The sequence below is a fragment of the Callospermophilus lateralis genome, unplaced genomic scaffold (genome assembly GCF_048772815.1).
Source record: "Callospermophilus lateralis isolate mCalLat2 unplaced genomic scaffold, mCalLat2.hap1 Scaffold_103, whole genome shotgun sequence".
NCBI classification, from domain to species: Eukaryota; Metazoa; Chordata; class Mammalia; order Rodentia; family Sciuridae; genus Callospermophilus; species Callospermophilus lateralis.
In genome coordinates, this window is record NW_027510486.1 from 817,494 (window position 1) to 841,208 (window position 23,715).

Below are 23,715 nucleotides of genomic sequence, written 5' to 3' on the forward strand. Positions count from 1 at the left end.
TACTAACAATTAAACACTAAAGTTATGGCTCTGGAAATAGAGTATCTCTCTTTCTCTGCTAGATGAAATTATAGTCAGCCTTCCAGCCTAAGTGCTTCTATATTGATTTTTGGTCTGCCCACATTTTCAAAAACTAAATTAAATTATATCCAACACTGAAATATTGGAGGATCACACATGAATATCTGTATGTGGAGGAGAATCTTATAACACGAAATACTCTGGAACTCTGGACTAGCCCTCCATTTAACAAGCTGGCTCTGAATAAGTGCTGCCATCATTAGGAAAGACTTTTCATTTAATATTTCTTGCTGTCCCCGCCAACCTTAATGCTGTCTGACTGGCACTTGTTAACATTTGTTTTGGAAACCTATGAATTCGAGAAACCTTGACCCCAGTTTGGATTAGTGGTGCAGCATTTGAGTACCTTGGCTTTATTTGTATTCATAGATTTATTTTATTTTTGCCCAATGTAATTATTTGTATGAAGGACTGCCTTCCTCATGGCATCATAAGTTACTTGAGAACAGGAGCCTATTGGATATATGCTTTCATTACCATAATTCCTCACCTACTATTATGAGAGTAAGCACTTGCTGATGGAATGTTTAAATGCATTTCTCATAGTTTGCATTGGTGAAATGCAAAATTATGAGATAATTAATTTTTTCATTTTTCAAAATATGATTTTCATTACATTCATATATTGGTATTCTATTTGTAAAGGGAAAATGTCAGTATCCATGCTTATTTTTCTAAGTGAATGTGGTTATAAAATCATACATATGAACCCAACTTCAGACTACACAGCAGTATAAATAAAATAGCAGAGGCATTAAAAATCTACCAGACGTGCATTCTATATCCACTTCTCAAATTATCTTGCTTAACTCTAGTCTCTTGACTTTAAACATGTAAATATGTTTATGTATTTCATAATTATGCAAAAGACATAAATTTAAATATACAAAAATGTCCTACAGTATTTCTGGCACAAGTGTTTAAATGACTATCAAATTGAAGAGAGAGTGGGTAGAAACTGGAAAAACTTTGTCTTGGCCTTGATATTCATGCCATAAAAATAAGGTACAAATGGAAGAAAAACCCTGCATTCTACCTTCAGTTAAATTAGACTAAGATATTTTAGATGTTAATTTAGCTTGCTAGCCAACAGAAAAAGAAAATGTTTTCTCCATCTGAAGCATGTATCTCTTGATACAAAGATAGAACCTTGTGATGTTCTAATACAAAGTGTAAAATAGGAAGTTATTATTGACTGATAAAAACTTTGAGAACAGAATTCCTTTAGGCAAAAATCAGTCTGCATTTTAGGGGAAAGATGATCTGTTTCCTTGGTTGGGAATACTCAGACACACAAACTTCCCAGGCGACAGTAAAGGCATACAGAGAGAAAGCAGGAAGTCAAAGAAACTTACAGCTTTCTTTGTATTTTCTCATTTAATCTGATACCTTTTGGGAGTTGATTATGCAGTTAAGCTCTGTGTGAAAACTATATATTGTCATCCATTTAATTCTTATTACACACCTACGAGGTAGGGATGGTTATCTTTATATTTTATTTTCAAGAAGGAAAAGGAGTTAATTGAAATGATATTCATAGAAATCAGGCTTATGAAATACTTAGTAACTTTATAATTTGAGGTATTACTTTATATGCAAATACATTGTTAATCCATCTTGAAGAGAAAATTCAAGGATCCATGATTACTCCAATTTTTTTAAAAATTTTTTTTAGTTGTAGGTGGACACAATGCCTTTATTTTTATTTATTGATTTTTATGTGGTGCTGAGGATGGAACCCTATGTCTCACCCATACTAGGTGAGCACTCTACCACTGAGCCACAGGCCCAGCCCTTCTTTTTAAGAGTATATGCTTATATAGTCATACATGTGAAATCCACTGCAGCTTTTAGTAGAACTGGAACAGTTTAGCACAGCCCTGGGTCTTCCGAATTAATTCTCCAAGTGTGGAAATCTTCTAGTGTGTCTATCTAAATTTGCTTTGCTTTACAAGAATCTCCGAATTCCTCATCCAGTTTTCTACTTTTTCCATTCTCCACCCTGAAGAAGCCTGAATGATTTAAAACAGTGTTTACATCTCAGCATTCTCCTCTTAAAAATCCACCAATAATTTCTGATTACCCTCTGGACAAAGTTTAAACTCTTAATGTGACTTAGAACATCTTTTCTTTCTTGTCCCTTTGTGCTTTCTAACATCGTTGAACTCAACCGTTAGGAAGTTCCGTCTTTCCCTTCCTTCTTATCCCCTCACCTACCCTCCCTTTCAGTGCTGGGTAATCAACTTAGGCCCCTGGTCATGCTGGAGAAGTCCTCTACCAATAAGCTACATCCACAGTCTCCTATTAATTTCTTAAAAAGGTTGAATGTCTGTCATTTTGTCTTTTAATTTTTTTCATTGTAGATGGACAACAATAATACCTTTATTATTTTGTTATTTTTAGGTTTGAACCCAGGGCCTCACATGTGCTAGGCAAAAGCTCTACCATTGAACCACAACCCCAGCCCAATGTCTCTCTTATTTCTAGTCTCTTATTTCTAGCAGCCTTTATTTCAGCCTTTCTTATCAGGGTACTGATAAGGCAGTTCAAGTCCATTTACTGTCTGCATAGTATTGTACCAGGAGAAAACTTATGTATAATTGCTGAGCCAATCAGGGAATTCTCTACTCCTCTCATCTTTATCTAAACTAACCTATCCAATGGACCAGAAGAAAAAGTGCATTTGGGAGGAAGCAGTCATTATTTATATTAGATACAATTCTGTCTCTTTAGAAAAACCTATGGAGGGGAGTTTAGCGTGAAATTTTGGAGGTTTTATCGTGTCAGCCACTTTGCACTGTTTTATCTTTGCTTTGGAATAGCAATTAATGATTGTAGAATAGAAAGTTCTCTCTGAACATGCCACCCCATCTAGTTAACTGTCTTCCTCACATGAAATAAAATGGGGTAAAGGATGATCACTATTTATACCAATATTATATTCTTTCTGACTGCCATAGTGCCAGGTACACAGGAGGTACTCAATAAATACATGTTGAATAAGATTTTGAAAAATGAAGTATTTGTTCCAAAAGCATAAACCCTAATTATCAGTATACTCCCTGATTTTAGTTACCTTGTACTGATATTCCTAAAAACAAAATGTATTATGGATACTTCCACATTAATAATGACCTTCTTTACTTTATTTTTTTAAGGTATTATAGACACACTAATTTTATAATAAAATATTTTGGAAACATACAGCAATATTAATATATGTGCTTTATTCTTTTAACTATGGAAGAAATACTCTCCATCTCTTAAAATATCTGGAAAATGAAAACAGAAACAAAAACAAAATTAAAAACAACATTATTTCGAAAAATACAACTTACCTCCATGCCCACAATTTCCAATTTCATTTGGGCCACTATTGCTGTTGTTCACTGGCAAGGTTGTGGCTGGCCACGAATCATCAAGCCATGGATAGCTGGGATCACCCGCATTTAGAAGGCCTGGGCTGCTACAACAGAAATGAAAAGGAAATCAGACTATGGAGCTCAATGAAAGATTTTGATGCCTGTCTCATGCACTAGAAAGGATTAAGGAATTTAAGAAAATTTTAATTGAATTTAGAATTAAAATGTGTAGGCTCTCAAAATTAAGGAACTTTGGCAATTCATTAAGGCTATATATAGATCAACCCTGTCAGTGGAAGAAGTCTCTTTGCCTGGGATCCTGTCAAACTCCACAAGAAATCAGACGTCTGCCCTGAAACTGGTGGGAATTGGCCATAGTAGTAACCCCACACGAGGTTTGATGATAAATTGACACCTCAATAGAACAATCTTTCAGAATGGCTTCTTGGTATTAGCCATTTCCAGGACTTTGGGTTATTTTGTTCCCAGTAACTGCAGTCCCAACATGAATCTGTCCTCTCTAGCCTGTCACCCTTATTGTGAGCCTTCATGTTTGATTTAGAGGCAAAGAACTTGAAAGAAATTAATGAACAGTACTTATACTGTTCCATCAATAGCACATTTCCAAGTTCTTTAAATGGAAAACTATCAGGGGGCTATTAAGTGTTTTTCTGAAGGCAATAAAAGACACCTGTGATCTGCTCCAGCATGTGAGTACAGTCTACAAGGAAAATTTCCTTCACATCATATTTAATAAAGAATTCTGTTCTTTAATGTTAAAATGGGATTTTGATTCCTTTCCAAGTTATTAACATATTTACAAAGAAATAGAACATCTATAATCATTGTACCTTTTTGTTGTTGTTGTTGATAGACCCCTTCTGGTATAATACCTAAGAGGAACATGTGTTTCTATGGGAACTGCAATAAGAAGATTCAACTGCTTCCTTGCTACATCCACTAGTTCTCATTAGACTTAATCTCTTTTTGCTAAAATATTGATTAAATGGGAGATTGGAAGTTATTACCAGAGCCTAATTACAATCTCCATATTGGCAAAGGGAAAATAGATGAGGATATATGGGTTTGTTATCAGCTTTTATCAATTTCAATTGAGTATCCAAAATTGTGGAATCCAGTCCTATCAATCTACAGCCTATTCATCATCCATGAATCATTTACTTTGTGATCGATTATATGTAATTGTTCACTCACAGCAATTTAGTGTGAGCCAATAAGGAGTCTTAAACAACAGCAACTTCATTTGCTAATGTCTAATTAATGCAATAAACATCCTGCTAACAAATGAACACATTCCTTGTGATATTTACCACTAATTTCTTCAGGGGCATCTGGGAGATATGAAACATCTGGACTTGATTCCTCTAAAGTGCACAACAGATAGATCATTAAACCTAGTAGTAAGCCATTTAATTCCTCCTAGAATTCTCAGACTTATAAGTGATCATTTATCACAATAATAGCTTCTTACTACAGAGTTTTTCTAGTCCTGATTAAAAATACTAATAAAGAATCTCCTTAGCATACCTTCCATTGCTCATTATTTCTCCATCTCCTCTTTGAAATGTAACTGTAAAAAAAACACAAAAAAAACCAGAAAGACATGTACACACACAAGTAGTCAATATTAATTACAATTAATAACAACTCATATTGGACCTCAGTTTAGAACTAAGCCTATGGGAATTTTAACAAAATATAATTAACATAATTGTGCAGATAGTAAAAAGCAGTGGTTTGGCTCAGGGCAAAGTTATCACTTGCTCCAACTTTAATAGAATATTTCAAGTTCCTTCAAGTCAAAAGTATGGATAAATAAAAGTGACAATTTGGATTTAAACATCAAACACTATTATAAGTGGTGGACCTAGTAATCCTGGATGATTGACACAGCATTAATGAAGAGTTATCAAATAAAACTGCTAATAATAACATAAAACTGTCTTAATTAGAAGGCATAAAGCAAAATATATACTAGAAATTGAAACAGGAGAGTTTTAACAGGTAATGTCTTTCCAACAAGATAAGAAAAACAGGTAACTGTTATTACACATTGCTTATCATCACAGATCCTTTTAAGTATGCTAATAGTTATTATGAATTGAATAGGTATAATTACAGTAGATGTAAACTGTAACTAATAGAGAATAGCATATTCATGAAAATAAAATTTTAACCAATTTATACTAAATAGACTCCAATTATATGTAATGATCACAAGTTAAAATTTTCTACAAAACTGTGTGACTTATTAACAATGTCCACTAGTATCTAATTGAACCAAGGTCAATGAAGCCACTCCCTCCACTCAATGTCTTCCACTCCACAAAGCTAACATTGAGCAAGTGGACTTCCAGGAACAGCCAAAGAATGTAAATATCAGTTGTGGGCCATCACCTTATCCCAAACTGTTGAAGCCAAATGTATTTAGACTTCAAAATGATTCATACCCGAGAAAGGTAATATACTTTTCATACTATAATGTTTGAAATAGCAAATTGCACTCAAATTTCTGTAATATTTGTCCAATGAAAACTGAATATGAATGATTATAAAGTCTAAAATAGTTTCACACTAGTTTGTATCAAGTTTTGCCACTACATTATTTAACTAGAAAATTATGGACAAGGTATTTGTTAAGAAACTTACAGATTACAAAATTGCAATAAACTTGGAATTCTAAAATCAAATCAAAACAAAACAAACAGCAAGGGTCAGTTAAATCAATCCCTGGGAATGAAAGAAAAATACCTTTTTTCACAGTTGTGAAAACAATACATCTTATCTTTGGAACAGAATAATTATGTCTATTAAAAGTTGTTGCTTGGTGACTAAAAGTGAAATTTACTAAAATTTTAATGAAAGAATTCATATTTCAAGTAAACAAGCATATTTCCACTTAAGATAGACAAATTTTTTGAATACTTTTTCATTTGAATGGTTCTCCAAAATTCTTCTGCTTTTCAAGTTTGAGCTATTAAATATGATAACTCTTTAAATTTTGTAAGTTTCCAAGCACTGTTTCCTAGGCCCATATGAAAGGTCATCTAGTAACATTACTTTTCATGACACTACCAGGCAATATGAACATAATTCCAAGGGTCCATCAGGATTTCAAGACAGTAAAATAAATAAGGGCCTTCAAACTGGGATCTGAAATATACAACCTTATCATTTTTTCAGGTAACACCTCAAATGCATTGTAAAGCAATCCTGACAAAACCTTAACATCTGCCCAGAATTGGCAGTAGATAGCTCCGCAGAGATGATGAAAAAATACTGATCACTACAGAGTGACTTCAGGGCTGGGAGTCATGAATCAGCAGTGCAACTGTATCACATTGTGCCTCTTATTAATTGCTTAGAACACAAAAGAATTAATCTGAAACAATTAATGCAAAAAAAAATTGAGCACTAGAGGTTTTCAATAAAGGCCTGATTAGGACACACACATGTAAAAATGCATTTTCACAATGTGAAAGTGGTACAGCTAATTAGCTTTCCATCTGATGTGACTTTCCAGTTATGTGGCACTTTAATGAAATATCAAGTGATTGTTTTACTCTGCCAAAAGGGAGTTAAGGTAATGCTGTGAACATCATTGCAAATATGCAAATAAGCAGGTTCTGATGGGCTGCATCTTAAAAATGTGCTGTTTAAGAGATATGTGAGATGCCACATAGTTCTCCCTAATTTAGATGACTTTTATTTCATCATCCAAAATTTCTGATACTGCCATAGGAATAAAGTATAGCAAAGCAAAGAAAAGAAGCTGAAGCAGAGTCTCAAAAATTGCGTTGTACTTAACTCTATGAGATAACCAATGGCATATTTTCATCAAATGTGAAGTTTAAATTAGTATGACATAACACTCAAAATACTATCAAAATATATCATTTATTAAGGTTAATTTGCAGATGTGCTAGAATATAGACCACATGGGATGGTCCATATCTGCCAGTTGAGAGCTAAATTTGGAAGCAAAATAATTAATTTCAAAGCATTTCACATTCAGTATTCAGGACATATCCATTTGTGTCCTAGTCGTCATTAACACGTGTTTCTCAAAGGATTCTAGACTGCTAATAGTTTGTCAAATATTCTATAATGTCATTCATCTCTATCTCTGCATGCCCCCTAACATAGGAAAAACTTCACAGAACATTATGTGAATGCCTGAATAACTTAAAATGGGCTCCATAAAATTTAGTATACACAGGAATCTTTCATTTTGCATTTTTCTGTCACAGAAGAAGGAGGTGGACGAGGAAAAGAGGAAGAAGGAAAGTAGAGTAGGAGGAGGAAGAGAACACAAACACATATTTTCTCTTACTGACACTGGTTAGCTGTGTTTTTAAAGTGAGGGAAGAAAGGGGACATCTTTTCACACTTCTTTTTTTAATGTTTTGCTTCAAAATATTTAGATTAATTTCATTTTGAAAAGTAGAACAAGAGTAACTTAGTCTATAAGGCCATCAAAGGAGACTACAAATTAGAATGAACAACTAAAACTTCTAAAATGGAAATAATATTTAGCATTTTGATGAATGTTTGTGTGTATATAAACGTGCAAGTATGTGTGTGTGTGTGTGTGTGTGTGTGTGTGTGTGCACGAGCATGTGTAACATAAAAATAAATGCCATTGCATACTACAAGCTATTTTGAGGTAGTCCTCATTTATAAGAAAAGTTTAACTTGAAGGTGAAAGAAAGTGGGGTGAGGGGGTGATAGATCGTTGGTGAATAATCTTTTTCTTGCTAATTTTTTATAATTTTGAAATCACAGTGCAGTAACTTTGTACTAATCAGAAATAAATTTGGAGTCACTTAATTATTACAAGCTCTTAATCAGAAGTCTGTGTGGAATCTCAAATTAAAAGCTTACAAGGCATAACATATAGAAGTTTTGACCAAAAATGAACTGAATACTAATAATGTTTCCAGAAATTTCTCCCACATACCAGTGGGATTTTTCAAAGCTATATCATATACAAAGTAAGTCTACTACTATCTGACAAGATTAATACTACATGTCTGCCAGAACTGGGAGGAAAATGTAACTATGTGGTAAATTGGCATTTTGAGGTAATGTAGCTTTCGGAGTGCCTATCTCTAGTAGTTCACATTTTCCTACTCCAAATTCTTGCAGCCAATTCTCATTCTCTTTCCTGATATGCTTATTTGGCAAATATGAAAGCATATTAATCCTTTTTAATAAGCATTAACTCACCCCAGATAATCAGAGTATAAAAATTCCATCAAATCTTTTAGCTGCTTTTGGATAGTACTGTCAAGTAACTTATTTCACCACCAGTTATAAAACCTATATGTGAGGTGTTTAGCATTTTCAAATTTGCTCACTCACGAATTGTTTATATTTACTGAGTTTCATAAATAATATTCAGAAAACATAACTTACCCTTTATACTTCTGGAAAATTACATTTATTTTCATTAAAATTTGATGACTTCAGTAATCACAAATAGAAAAATGGATAGCAGAAGTTTGAAAAATACTGTGCATTTATCATAAAGATTATAATACAGTTATATACATTTATACTGATATATTTATATGAACCTTATCAAAGCTATATAGATTTTTTTCCAAACTTACATTGTTCTTTTTTCTATTCACAAAAATTATTACAGATATTATCAAATATTTACTTCAAATTCAAAACCACTTAATATTTTCTATCTAAATTTCTACAACTTTTTTTTTATTGTTTATAATAGTTTAAGGACTGAATATGTTGAGCAAACAGGACCCCCATTGGCAGTGATATGGAGATTGATAGTGCTCAGTGAAAATTAAGATAGATGGCACTTCATGTTGCTTATAGAAGTATGATATTATTTCATTTAGGATATGATACACAGAGATGCGTTTAGTTCTTGCAGCTGCACTTATTGCTATGGGTCAAAACCTGAGATGTGTATTTATATCTGAAGAGTTTAAGTAAGTGATTAATATGCAGATATAAAATTATAAGTTGATGTGTAACATTGTCTCAGAGGATCCTCTACTTTCTCCTATGTGAAGAGGCAAAACATGTTTAGTCCAGATTTTCCTCCCAGATGATATGAATATATAGATATACATTTGATTCTTGATATTTAATCTAAAATTTAATCCATTACTGTTCTCTGATACATCTGTTACACCCGCTGACACCTAAAAGAAAGTATTAACAGTGATGAGCAGTTTTTGTTGTTGTTGTTGTTTCTTTTCTACGTCTTCAAGTATAATTTTCTGTAATAATGGCAAGTTCCAAAGGAGCTATAGTATGAGTCAATGGGTAATGTTTGGCCTACATAGAGTTAGCTAAGGCATCCTACCCAGAGTTTGGATCACACCTTGTGAAGTAATTATGCACTTACACTATTTAACATCTTCTTTTTCCTTCCTCTAGTGGATAAACAGAAATGAAGAAGTAGGAAAAAGGAGGTCTGAGAAAAAATTTAGCCTGGTCTACAATCTTACAGTCAATCCAGCTGCATTGAAAATATGTTTTCAAATGTAGGAAAATTCCACCAAATATTTAATTATGACCACAACTGAATTTTGAAATAATTGTGCTATAAAATAATTTAAATATTGACACAAAGTGGAACCTGATTGTACAAAAAAAGTGTTTTATCATAAATCAACAATTAGAGACTGTAAATATAGATTTGAGACTACATACATATTACCAGGTAGTGAAAAAGTACATTTACACTTCAGACTACATTTTGCAAATCAAGTCACATTGCTTGAATTCTATTTGGTTTAGTTTTCACTTTTCTATTGGTATATTATAGTTTTACATAATAATGGAATTCATTGTTATATATTTATACATGCAGAACTTGGTCTGCTCACAATTTGGTCTGCTCCATTCCTTCAAACCTATCTTCTTTACCTCTCTCCTCTCTCCTCTCTCCATATTCCCTTGCTCTAGTCTTCTGGGTCTCTTCTCTATTTTTATGATATCCCTTTCCTTTCCTTCCTTCTGATTACCTTCCACAGTTTTTATACTATAAAATTATAAGACTTACTAAGAAATCTGTATGAAAACCAAAATATAAGCAAGGCCAACACAAGAATTTTTAAAATAATTGTTATAAGACCTTCGAGGTAAAAAGCCCTTATGAAATCTCTCTGCTCTTTCATGTATGATTATTAGCTCATACATGAAATGTCAAAAATAGAAACAAAAGATAAATACATATTCTATTACTCATTCAAAATCCCTTGTTCTTTAAGTTATAAAAGGATGAGAATGTGAAAACTTAAAAAGGTGGAAGACAGGTTATTTTTGGAGGAAAATATGTAGAAAATATCACAAATCAGACATGTAATGCTAGGTATCTGTGGTTTGGCAAATTTTCATTTGCTTCTCATCTGGAGCAGCAGTTGCTAGAAGGCAAATTACTAGCTGAAGGGAAATCCATTCTGAGAGTAAGCCATCTATCAATTAAGTATAAAAGTTTTGAAAGGCTTTTCTCTGGCTTGGCCTTCTTCCAAAATATTTGAAGGGCATAGCACATTCCGAGTTAGCAGTTTTCTACAAGCAGATGGATATCAATCACAATGAGAAATGATAATGGGAAATGTACTATTCTTGTCAAGCTCAAAGACCAACAGATATTTTCAAATTAAGTGCATAGGTTTTGCAAAGAATGGCTGTTAAAAAAAGAAGTAGTAGAAGAAAAAGAAAGTCAGCTTAATGTGATTGTACTAAAAGTGCAAACCTACCAACTATGAGAGCTATTTCATTTGTAAGTCGTGAATGAATGAAGAAGTATGAAGTTTAAAAATGCACCATTCCAAATATGGATATATTAGAACTCTGCACTGAAGTGACTTGCATAGTTCATTTTTATTATCTCTAAAGTCAAGTGAAAGGATAAACACAAAATTGTCCTTGAATTAAATCAATTTTTCCTTATTTTTTAAAATCATTTATATGTATGTCTCACAGAGATAAAATATTCCATAGTAACTGATTAAAGAAAGGGCTGATGGACAATACATTCATGGGTGAAGGCAAGGGGCTAGAATGCAAAACAAGAAAGTATATGAGAGTTTTTTTATTGGTTGTTCAAAACATTATAAAGCTCTTGACATATCATATTTCATACATTAGATTCAAGATGGTTATGAACTCCCAATTTTACTCCAAATACAGATTGCAGAATCACATAGGTTACACATCTACATTTTTACATAATGCCCTATTAGTGATTGTTGTATTCTGCTACCTTTCCTATTCTCTACTATCCGCCCTCCCCTCCCCTCCCATCTTCTCTCCCTACCCCATTTACTATAATTCATTTCTCTCCTTGTTAATTTTCCCATTCCCCTCACAACCTCTTATATGTAATTTTGTATAACAATGAGGGTCTCCCTCCATTACCATGCAATTTCCTTTTCTTCTCCCTTTCCCTCCCACCTCATGTATCTGTTTAGTTTTTTTAATGTTCAAGACTCTATGCTCAGCAGTTAGTTCTGAGCACACCTCTCTGGGAAGAATCTCTAATTGGTGCAGTGGTTGAACACTTGGATGATAGAACATAAGGAATTCGGCAGCCAAGAACCACTGAGAACTGAGAATGGCAGAATGTCAAACACATGGAAACCTCTGTTCAATGGATTTGCCATACTCCTTTTTCTACTCCTGGAATTTATTTTGACTAATAACTAATAAATTTAATCTTCACAAGATGCAGACATAAGTCACAATATCACAACTAGATTATTATGTTTAATGCTGTCAAATAACATGCAATACAACTGAATGGGTGGTATGTCGTATATTTTTCACTATGTACATATTGTATTTGATTATATTAAATCTTCTATTTTTAATGTTTTGTTAAAAAACAAATGTCTTAATAATAATTTATTTTGACAGAGCCTTTGCTGATTATTAAAAATGGAAGACTGAATATAATGTCTCAGAAACTGTTTAAATGTCTGTAGGATGATATTACTTTAAATAGGTCCACTTACAAATTCTAGAAAGTATGAAATATTGTCAGTTTCAGATGAATTGTTGCTGTTAGAGATAATATTTAATGTAAATTATGATCAAAATGTAATTTAACATAACTTCAGCATTGAATATCTTCTCTCATTTACCCACTTTATGATTTTATCTCTTTCTCTCTCTCACCTGCTTTATCCCTCCCTCCTTTGGAGATAATTTGAAGGTCATAATATCTAATGTCCTTAATACTCTGTCTAGGATTCAAAAACAATTTATTTAAAAAAAAAATAGAACATCCAAGGTTTTTTGTTTAATTTTGGTCTGCTGATATGCTTCTTTCCCTTTTCCTTTTGCTCCTCTCTCCTATTTTTTTTCCTTCTAAAAGGCTGCAGTTCACACTGAAATAGACTACACCATTTAAGTGAAGAGTAAATCACTCCACTCATGCCTCATCAATTTTATTAATATTGGTGAGATTTTTGCTTGTTTGTATTTTCCTTCTGGGACATTTCCTATTGCAATCTGCATCCTGACATACTACAAGCTAGATTCCAAATCTCTCCTTTATTTTCCTTTTGTGTTTTAGTAATGCTGTTGCCTAAACAGATTTTTCAAAGAATGGCTTCATAGTGTTCAAAGTATTTGCATGTGGTTTTGAAGAACTAATTGAGAAAAGCAGCTGAACATTTTATCACTGTGCACTCTTGTTATGCTTCACTAGAGATACAAGCAAAAAGATTGCCTAAAGTCATAAAGTGATATGGTCAAGAGTAGTATGTGAAAGTAGGTTGTTTATCATCGCATTTTACAGAGCAAGATTTTAAAACAAGCCCAAATTATTCATTTGTTCTTTCATATACTTTTTTTTCTTTCTTTTCATTACATTCTTAAAGATAAGAGGTTTTCTTAACTGTAAATAGTTTCTTACCAGCATAATTACTGAGGCCCTTTCTCTTCTTTCTTCGCCAATACAACCAGATGCTAAAGCCCATCAAAATTACCCAGCAGGCACCACCAATACCAGCTATAAAAGCCGGTTGCTTCACAACATCAGTGATTTGTTCAGTTATGCTGTTATTGTTTTCAGTAATGACAACTTCATTCCTTTTTCCTATAGAAGAAACAACAGTGTTAGTAAATATGAAGACAAAAATAAATGCAGACTACATATGGGGTGCATCAAAGGCACAGAAAATCCCTGTAAGCTCAAGTAGTATTTGTTCTGTCCTGCAATTGTGACAATCATCAACATACATATGTTGCATGTTTAAAAATAAGAATTGAGACATATCCTTAAAAGTATGACTAAGAATATTGCTCTCTTTTTTTGTTTGTTTGTTTTGGTTTGCTAAAATTCTGAACCACTTCTTGATCTATATCCTTAAAAATAAGGACTCACACAAGTACTGGGAACTTAAACAACAGTAATTTTTTTTGAGTTAAGCAAAAATATTTTAAAAAATAGTTCTCAGAAAAGTAAGCAAATACAGCATTTAACACAGGTATTTACCAATTGATTTTTGGCCATGTATTTGTTTATATTCAAATGTTCCTGGTATACAAAACTATATAATTTCATGTTACCCTTTTCTTTTGAACATTTATGCTTTAACTTTCTCAAAGAAAATTTGCTATATAAAATCATTATAATCATAAAAATGTCTTTTTTTAGAGATCAGCATGTAAAATTAAAGCCTAATGAAAAGGTAAATCTCATGTATTTGACTAATTTAACAATGATTAAATATCAAATATGAGACACAACTTTAAAATAATTTTAAGATCTTCATAACTAAAACATACATGTAAATCTAGACAAAGATTATTCTGGAGGTGGTCATGTTTTGAAAATTTAGAACTCTCAAAAAAATTAAGAAAATTTCAGTCTATATTTTTAATAAGTTTTAAACTCATGGAATCAAAACATCATGAGAGAGTGAACATTCAGATACTTATTTAACAAATAAAGAAATTCAGACCTTGGGAATTAAGTGATTTGTAAAGTAAATATCACATCTAGTCAGTATCTAATCAAAGACCTTCAAAAATTGAATTGCAAGCAAAATATATGGCACATTTCAGTGTATTACATGAAAAGAATGTGTAGGACTGTCATTACCTTATGGCAATGTAACTATTATAAAGAGCATGGTCCTTGAAGTCCTGGATTAGAGTACCATCTCTGTCACTTAACTAGCTAGGTAAGCAATGAACTAATGTAAGATAACTAATCTTAAGTCTCTGTTTGAGTTAGTCAGCAACAACATTGTCTACTTCATTCATTTGGGGAAGATTCAAGGAGATGATACATATAAAGAGGCTAATAGATGCACAGTATCTTTTTCACTGAAAATTATGACTCACATAATGGTAAGAGTTTTACTTTAAGAGCATTTCTGTTAAATTCATGTCATTATGAATTATCTAGATTTGAAAAATAGATTTACTACTTTTAATACAAATAACTTTTCATCATGAAATATAAGTCAAACTGTAAATGACTAGTTTACCACACTCTTCCCCCTTTCTCCTGCAGCAGAAAATTAACTTTTATCTCTCAGACTCACATGGAGTTGAATACAACAAAGTAACTGAATGTTAAGTAATAGTGTGTAGGTACAAAAGATGCACAACATTTTGGGCCCTAACCCATTACTTTCTGTAACAATACTTTACACTCTTTTTGTTTCCTTTCTTGTTAGAGACAAAGGGTCTATTGGAGGATGCTGAATCTCTAAGAGATAATAGGGCTAAGTTTGGAGGGATACAAGGTTCCTGGAACACTATATGGGACCCTGAAACCCCATTTTCCATTTTGAGGACCTGTCTTAGACTAGACTATAAGTAAGGCTATAAAGACCTTTTATTTTGTGAATACAATCAAAATGAAGGCTTAATGAAGCTCCTTATATTTCCTTATACATACTTATATTTTATTCCCCAAAGTTATTTTGTATTAATTTCCACATTTAAAACCAGACTCACTTAGGTAATAAGGCTACTTTTTCCTCCAATAAGTTTACCCATAAAAAATCATACATATAAATACAATTAAAAGTTTACTTAAAATAGCTTGCATTTTCAGTACTAGATTTGTTGATTTTCTTAACTATTAACAGTTACCTAAAAGAAAATAAATACCTTCTAGTGCAAAGAGAAAAGAAAAATTTCCCTTTATTTTTAAAAAGAGTCCATAGAATATTATTTCGTATGGTACAATACTTATTTTGCCAAGGTGTGTTACTATTTTTTAATGTTCCTTGTATTTTTGAAATAATGTTATCAGTTGGACTAATTAGAGCACAGACAAGGATGTGTGTGACCTGTAATGCTCCATTGTTCCTGCAGACAAAAAAATATAATGAAATATAATGTCTCCCTCCCATTGGAGAGTAATGAAGAACAAAACTAATTTGTTGGACTAAAAATTATTTAGACACATCAGATTTGATTGTACCTATTACTGTGAAAGTTTGCAGCTGTTCCACATATTATTACCAACTATGTAATGTAAGCATGAAAAGGCCAAATGATTAGAGAGACAATAGATATATTACTAATCAAGACTCCTGAAAACTGTAAATTAATGTAAAATTTTTACATGACCTATTGCTTGATAGTTATGTATGTAAACAAATGGCATTGCATTTTTGTGCCTGTAAGTTTTACAAATGATATGGGCTTATGGACACTTTCATATAAAAGTCCCTTTCCCATGGAAAACTGTAGAAAAAAGAATAACACTGATTTTAAGCTTGCATTAGGTCATACATTATATTTTTCAATATTCTAATTAATGGTCTCCTTATGGAATCTTTTGAAATGAAGAAAACTGAGAGGGAAGAGATAAAACAGTACATTTGGTCTGGCATAGGACAAATGTAAAATGAGGAACTAGAAATTACATCAAATGACAATATGCAATTCAATTAAAGCAAAGGAGAAACGAGAGAGAGCTTGAGTCACTTCAATGCTGTTTCCAGTACTAAATTAGCAATAAGGAGAGCATGAATTGAAACAGAAAGGAGATTAGCCATCACTATTCAACTAGGAATAACAGTTGTGTAGATAATGTTATCAGACAAGATGTGAAGGTAGATATGGATGATGATTAAAGAAACAATTAGGAGGTTTCTCACTACAACAGTAGATATTAAAAAGAAATAAATCTCTTCAGACAAATAGACTTTTGGGGGCTGAACTCAGCTTGTGTATGTATGTGTGTGTGCACATGCATCTACTCATTTACTATAATTCTACCTTCTATCATTACCCCTCAGTCACAAAATATTCTAATTATCTGAAGAGAAGATAGTAAAATAATTTACTAGATATTTTTAATTTCATAGGAAAATTTGAATCTTTCTATGGTACTCTAAATTTTTTTAAAATACTCATTATTCATTTGGAGACTCTGTCTCTTGTAAATGATTAAAAAGCTAATGAAACTTTTTGATTTAAAATAATCTAAATTCACTTAATTAGTTTATGTTACTATAAAACTGTTCAGCACATTACTTTGATTGTCATGTCATGGGATTGGTTATATTTTATATTTGTTATTTTTTCTTTGCCTCCAAGAGCCATAGCTCTCCAATATATTGGGAATCAAACAGTCACTAGGAAAAGATAAAAATGCCCTTCCTTAAGAAATATACTTATTTCTAAAGTATATAAAAATAAAACATGAAATGCAAATATAGTTGTTTGGTAATCTTACTTATCTTCAAGTTATAATAATTATATTTAATAAATCCATTATATATACATATATATACATATATAAATTGATTTTATTACTTTATGTTACTATAAAACTATATATATATATATATAGTTTTATATATATTAGGGAGACACAAAAAATAAGTTTCTTACTTATCTAGGGGCACTCACAGTGAACTATTGCATTTAAACATGCTTCATATATAGTTTTTAGGGAAACAATTAATGGCATATTTCTAAATACTGTAAAAGAAATAAATATGTACATATGTGTGTGTGTATATATATTATTATATACATATATATTATTATATATGTATCTATGTATCAGTTAAATCCTTTTGGGTATACCTGTATTTCTTTCTTATTCCAATTTATTTTAGAAAAATCTCAGAAGGGTAAGATTGTAGGTTTCCCTCCGGTTAAGAAATTAATTCAGTTTGTACAACTAATTAAGAAAGGGAAGGCAATTTAAAAAAAAGGTAATACTTTAACTTTCCCTCTTCAATGTTATTAATGTATAAAACAGAGAAAACTCAGGTAATATAAATGTTTCAACATTATGACTGAGTTTAAATATATACATATTAAATACTTTTCAGTAGAAATAATTATCTAGTCAATAGTATTGGTTTCCATAAATGTGTGGGAATATTTGGTATTTGTCTTTTTTTTATCTGAGTAGTTTCACTCAACATAATGTTCTCCTTTTCCACCTTTGTTGCAAATGACAGAATTTTTTTCATTTTCATGACTGAGTAGTATTTAATTGGGTAAAATAATCAAAATTTTTCCATCCATTCATCCAGTGAGATGCATCTGACTTGATGCCATAATTTTGGCTATTGTGAATAATGCTGCAATAAATTTGGGATGTAGGCAAATTTTAGTATAAAGATTTTAACTCCCTTATATATATACTCATTAGTGGAATTGCTGAACCATATGGTAGTTCTATTTTTACCTTTTTGAGAAATCTCTACAGTTTTTCATGACTGTATTACTTTTCCTTTGTACTGCTAATCAGCATTCATTATTTCTTGTGCATTCTAACTGGGGTGAGATGATATATTATTATGGTTTTGATTTGCATTTCTTCAATATATTAAGTACTTATTGATATTAAATACTGATTGTCCATTTGAATGTATTCATTTGAAAAGACACATTTTTAACATTTTTATTAGTGCTTTAGAGGTATACATACTACTAGTGGGGTTCATGGAATATAAGCATGGAATATAATTTGCTTCATTTTAGTCCCTAGTACTTCTTTTTTCCCCATTTCTCTCCCTGGGTTCCTCTTTCTGTACTGTACTGTTTTTCATTTTATTTCATTTGTTTGTTTTTTTGTTTATTTTATTCAGCCCTCTTTTAATTAGATTGTTAAGCTTTTTGAGTTCCTTCTGTATACTGATTGTCAATCTCTTGTTAGATACACAGTTTGCAAATATGTTTTTTTCCCCCATGGGTTTTCATTTAGTTCTGTTGATAGTTTGTTTCCTTTGCTGAGCATCCTAGTTTGATCCAACTCCATTTGTCTATTTTTGTTCCTATGTTGTTGAATTTATATCACAAAATATTGTCTTATGACAATGTCTTGAAGTGTTTTTTTCTGAATTTTTTGGTAGTAATTTTACAGTCCTGAACTATGGAGGCAGATGGTGTAACTCCCCACTTGATGCAAATGCCTGGATGTTGGGGTACTGGTAAAAGTCCTAGGATCCAAACAGTGGAGAGAACGTGAAATTCTGAGGTGAAAGGGCTAGAGAATTTTCTTCCATTTCCATGAGAGAGTATAAATTTAAGTTTCTTCTGGATGGTGCCACTCACATAGACTCTTGCCCACATTATCTACCAATTCACATGGCAGCCTTTTCTAGAAACACACTCACAAATATGACACACCCGTAAATAGTGGTTAATCAGATAATTAGGTAATTCTTAATCCAGTGAAGGTGCTATACAACATTAATCATCACATCCTATATTGATATATTAAATGGAAAATTCTGCAGTGAATAAGGATCAGTTTTACATTCAGAATTTTAACAGGTTTCTTCTTAAAATGGTCATCTAAATATATATAATGTGCAACTAAGCCTTAGATAAGTTTTCAATTCTATAGATATCCATACATAATCAGTATGAGAAGGCATTTCTACCTTATACGAAGACAGGGAGTAATTAAGTAAAGGATATCAATAGTCTGTTTAACCCTGAGAAGCTATGACTATGCCTCCCATTCAAATTAAAAATAGCTATGAACATGATCCGGTAACAAAGGAAGCACCTATGAAAACCCAAAGGAAATTGTTTTTAAATAATCAGTGGTTAAATATGAATCATGCTAACATTGACAATGGTTAATTGTCAAAAAATTGTCTTCCTATATATCAAAAATTGCATCATATCTTACAGCCTAATAATTCCTCAAGTCTTTTTTTGAAGATCATAAATGTTTTCTTATTTAACAGGTTGTGATATAGATAGATTAAGAATGAATACATACATGCAAATAACAAATTTTATTTTCCTTTTATTAATTGTGCAAATAGAAATCTTCAGCATAAGTAAATAAGTACAAAATCGACCTCAACTTTCATGTGTTATTTTCTCAGAAACACCTTACCATACTACTAACAATTCATATGCCTTATCAATATTTTGATATAATTTTTTTAAAAAATTATATTTGTTTTGTAGTGGTGAGAATAAAAAGTTTACAAATTGTATTTATTATTCCAAAAATTGACACCTAAATTGTGAAATTCATAAAAACTATTTTTGTTAATTGTGATGCATAATTATTTCTCAAATATTGTCTGCTTTTGATTCCTGTGGTGGAGACGTTGCTTGCACATTTCTGTTGTATTCATATTATATCTTTATAATTTTGAGTAGGTAAGAAAAGTACTAAGCAAATCTATAAATGAGCTTTTATTATCTTTTTAATGAATAATTTAAGTGATAAAATTTTTTACTGAGCATTTTAATTCTAACACATTTTCTACAAGTGAATTAATTTTGGCATTGAGGAAGAATGCAAACTTTATGAATTTGAAAGCTTTTCTAAAATGATTAGTCATTACCTTAAAAAAATCCACTTTTATGTTTTTATTCCTTATTTCATTTTTTGGTACTTAAGTGATACAAGCATGAAAGTAATTATTGTCACATTTAATTTACTTCTTATTGGTTTTCTCTAATCTTAATCCTATTGAATCACTAAACTTTTCCTTTGCATCCCTGAGTGCCCTGAACATTTTTGTTTATGTACATATTTTAGTCTTTGAATCAGACACATACAGACTGGATGTTTGAATTCCAAAGAAATGGTTTTATGCTCTGCCTAAAGAGCTCACTAACATTGATGAGTTTACAAGTTATTCAATAGTTTTAATTTGCTTATTCATTTGACAGTGAAGCTGTTCTTTCTCTTACTCATTTGTTTAATTCTCTAGGGTCTTTATTGTTTTTAGTGCCTCTTCATCTGTTCATCACTGGCCTTTTCTTTATTTAGTCACAACATTGATAAAAATGTGTAGTTGATCACAGAACATCTAATGTCAGAGAGATTCATTATGTTGACATTTTATAATCTTTCCAATTATACTTTCTTCACTGGTTGTCCTCAAGTATCCTATTCATCTTTGTAAGTACTTTCCTTGACTTTGCTGAAGCTTTTCATCAGGCACCCATTTTTAGATTCTATTAAAATCAGGCATGTTCAATACTTCCTGTTTTCAAAATTTGTAGTAACATTTTTCCTTGCTTAGTACTTAAATTCTTTAGAAAAATGGAGAAAGAAAAAATGGCTTTATTGAATGTCTCATCACAAGAAAGCTTTAAGAGTTTAGTTTAAAAATCTATATTTGGGGATAGGTGTTTCTTTTCTGAAGTAAAATTTTAACATACCACATATTTATTTTCTCACTTTCATCATTGTCTGCCTCCCTCATGTGGCTACTTCTATGAAGATGGAAGTAAAATCTATGTACCATAATAGAGCAGACAAATCATTATTTGGATCTTCAAGGAGCTCAATAAATAGCACTTTCATCCCTGTTGAGAATACAGAACAAAAGAGTAGCAAGAGAAGTATACAATTTCACATGAATAAATAATCATTGTCATTAGTGGTTATGACTTGTGTATTTGAAAAAACTCAGTTCACATCACCCATCTCTATAAACTAGCACCCTTATGCATGTCATAAAAGCATTTGGTGAAAGAGCAATGAGAAAATATTTACTCTCAAATCAAAAGTATCCTGATTGCTCTCTTCTCATATCCAAAAGAATGGGGAAGCAAGCTGAGTGTGTTCACGTATTGTCAAATATGTCATTCATTGTCACTTCACTTCCTTCAATTAGGATAGAATACTTTGTCTGAGAGAGGAGAAGCATGTGATCAGCAAACAATATGCTTCTCATGGAAGTCTGGCATGGAGAAAATATATTCACCAAATAGCAATCCCTGACTTATTTACTTAAAGTGCTTGGCTTCTGGGTTAAGCCTAAAGTTGACTAGACCTGTTGTGAAATTGTTTAGAGGTGACAATGGGCCAGCAGGAGGGCGGATCTGGGCCAATACCTATGATATTATTTCTCATATGCTGAGTCACTGCACTTCTGTCTACACTCCTGGGAAAATGTGGAAGAGCCTGAATATTTGCTCTTGAAAGTTTCTGAAATATGTAAGTAGGGTACAATGATTACCACCCTAATGAGGTGGCAAATTTACCTGCTATTTTCCTTCTTTTACCAGATAATGACCAGACACATTTTCCATGAAGGCATAATAGAAGTTCTGCAATAATGGAAATAGTATGAAGTTGTAAGAAAAAGATGTATGAAACTAAAGATAAACAATTTCAGCAATAGATATACTTTATTTGAACTTATACCCTTCCTTAACATTACACATCATGGAAAAATTAAAACCCAATGTTAAATATTTTTTAAAGTTAATTTCTCAAATAGATCAAGTTCAAAATTGTTTTCTCTTGCAAATGTGATTTTCAATTCTAAAGAGATAAAAATACACAATTCTTCTTCCCCTCAACTTCTTTATCTTAATATTTTACTTGAATTCAGGTCTAGAAGTTTTAGTGCCCAGATAAAATTTGGTGTCTTAAGTACCATTACATTGGGCTTGTATTGGAACCCCAATGTATGCATGTAAATATGGATATTTCTTCAGAGCCCCTGAAGTATTTTATTTCATGTCAATCTCTTATGTACCTTAGTTTTAATGCTTCCAAAGATTAGTAGGTCACAAAATAGCATAGCTATTCTGTACTTTACTTACACCCTTTACAAACCACTGGGTGTACAGTGCCTAATCCTGTTAGCAAAAATATAATCCTGCTATAAGAAACTGGTCCTCAAAATCACTTTAGGCTTTAGAATAAGTTTACCTAAACCTGAAAGAATGAGAAAAGAGCAAGAAAATTTTGGTTTGGTGTTCATCAATTTATCAATTAATGAATGCACACTATAGTGAACCCACGTTTTGTGCATTTTAAATTTACTAGAAGGAATTCTCAAGACAAAATTAATATTTTAAAAATATATACATATACCTCTGGGGATATATCACCTATGCTTAATTCTATAACTTACAAACTTTTTGAGCCTTACTTCTAGCATGACAACACCAAACTGGTTGCCAATTCTATGACATGGCATATCTTTGCTCTTATTTTGAGTAAGATTTTTAGTCCTGTGGAGGACTGAAATTCTTTAGGACTAAGCAATCTGTCTCATAGAAAAAGTTGGTCCTTTATAGCTAACCAGTCAACAGTACTCTTCAGATTATGCTCTTCAGCACCTGCAGAATCCACTACACAGCTCAATTTCAGTTAGTACCATCGCATTTCTGCCTAGAGTATCCCTGGAAGGAGGATACAGCTTTTAGCAAGTGATTTGAACTTTGTTGCTACACAATCACTAACAGTTTACAGATGAAACTTCAGCAGTACATAATATCACATGAAGAACTCAACTGACTTCCAATGGAGAAGTAATTTATTTTGTCCAGCTTCCCAACACCACTTTAAATGCATACTAATGCTCTTTTTTTCCTTTAGAATTAAGTGCCTGCCTTTGAAATGAATGCTTGATAGTGCTGCAGCATCCTGAATTCCGTGGTTGTATTCTGACATGCAAGCTTGCTGAGCTGCAGCACATTGTATTCTGAGACTATGAAAAACTCTCCAGACCCATGACATTGATTGCTCATATATGCCATGCACCAAAAAAATGAGAGGGGCCAGCAATATGGAACCTAAGGTCAAATACCTTTCTCAAATCATTTTTTTAAATTACACTATCTATGTCCTGTAACTACCTTTTGAGTTCACTTAGCTTCCTTGTGATGCTGTTGAAAGCTCCCTCTAGACTTTGCTGAGGTACAGCTTAAATCCTTACTCTCTTGCTTTGGTCTGAATATCCCTCTCTCACAACTCATATTGAAACCTCACTCCATCAAGGTAGTATTAAGGGTGGGAGTGTTGGCAAGAGACTAAGGAATTGGTGCTCTTCTA

The 23,715-nt window shown here is 32.1% G+C and overlaps 1 protein-coding gene across 1 annotated transcript in view; it reads right to left on the minus strand.

Moving 5' to 3' along the window:
• The window catches only part of LOC143639968 (roundabout homolog 2-like), an 87,245-nt gene that overhangs the window by 42,402 nt on the left and 21,128 nt on the right, over positions 1-23,715 (minus strand). The window contains 3 exon segments of the mRNA XM_077107975.1: positions 3,422-3,547; positions 4,992-5,034; positions 13,369-13,551. Coding sequence (XP_076964090.1) covers positions 3,422-3,547; positions 4,992-5,034; positions 13,369-13,551 — 352 coding nt within the window.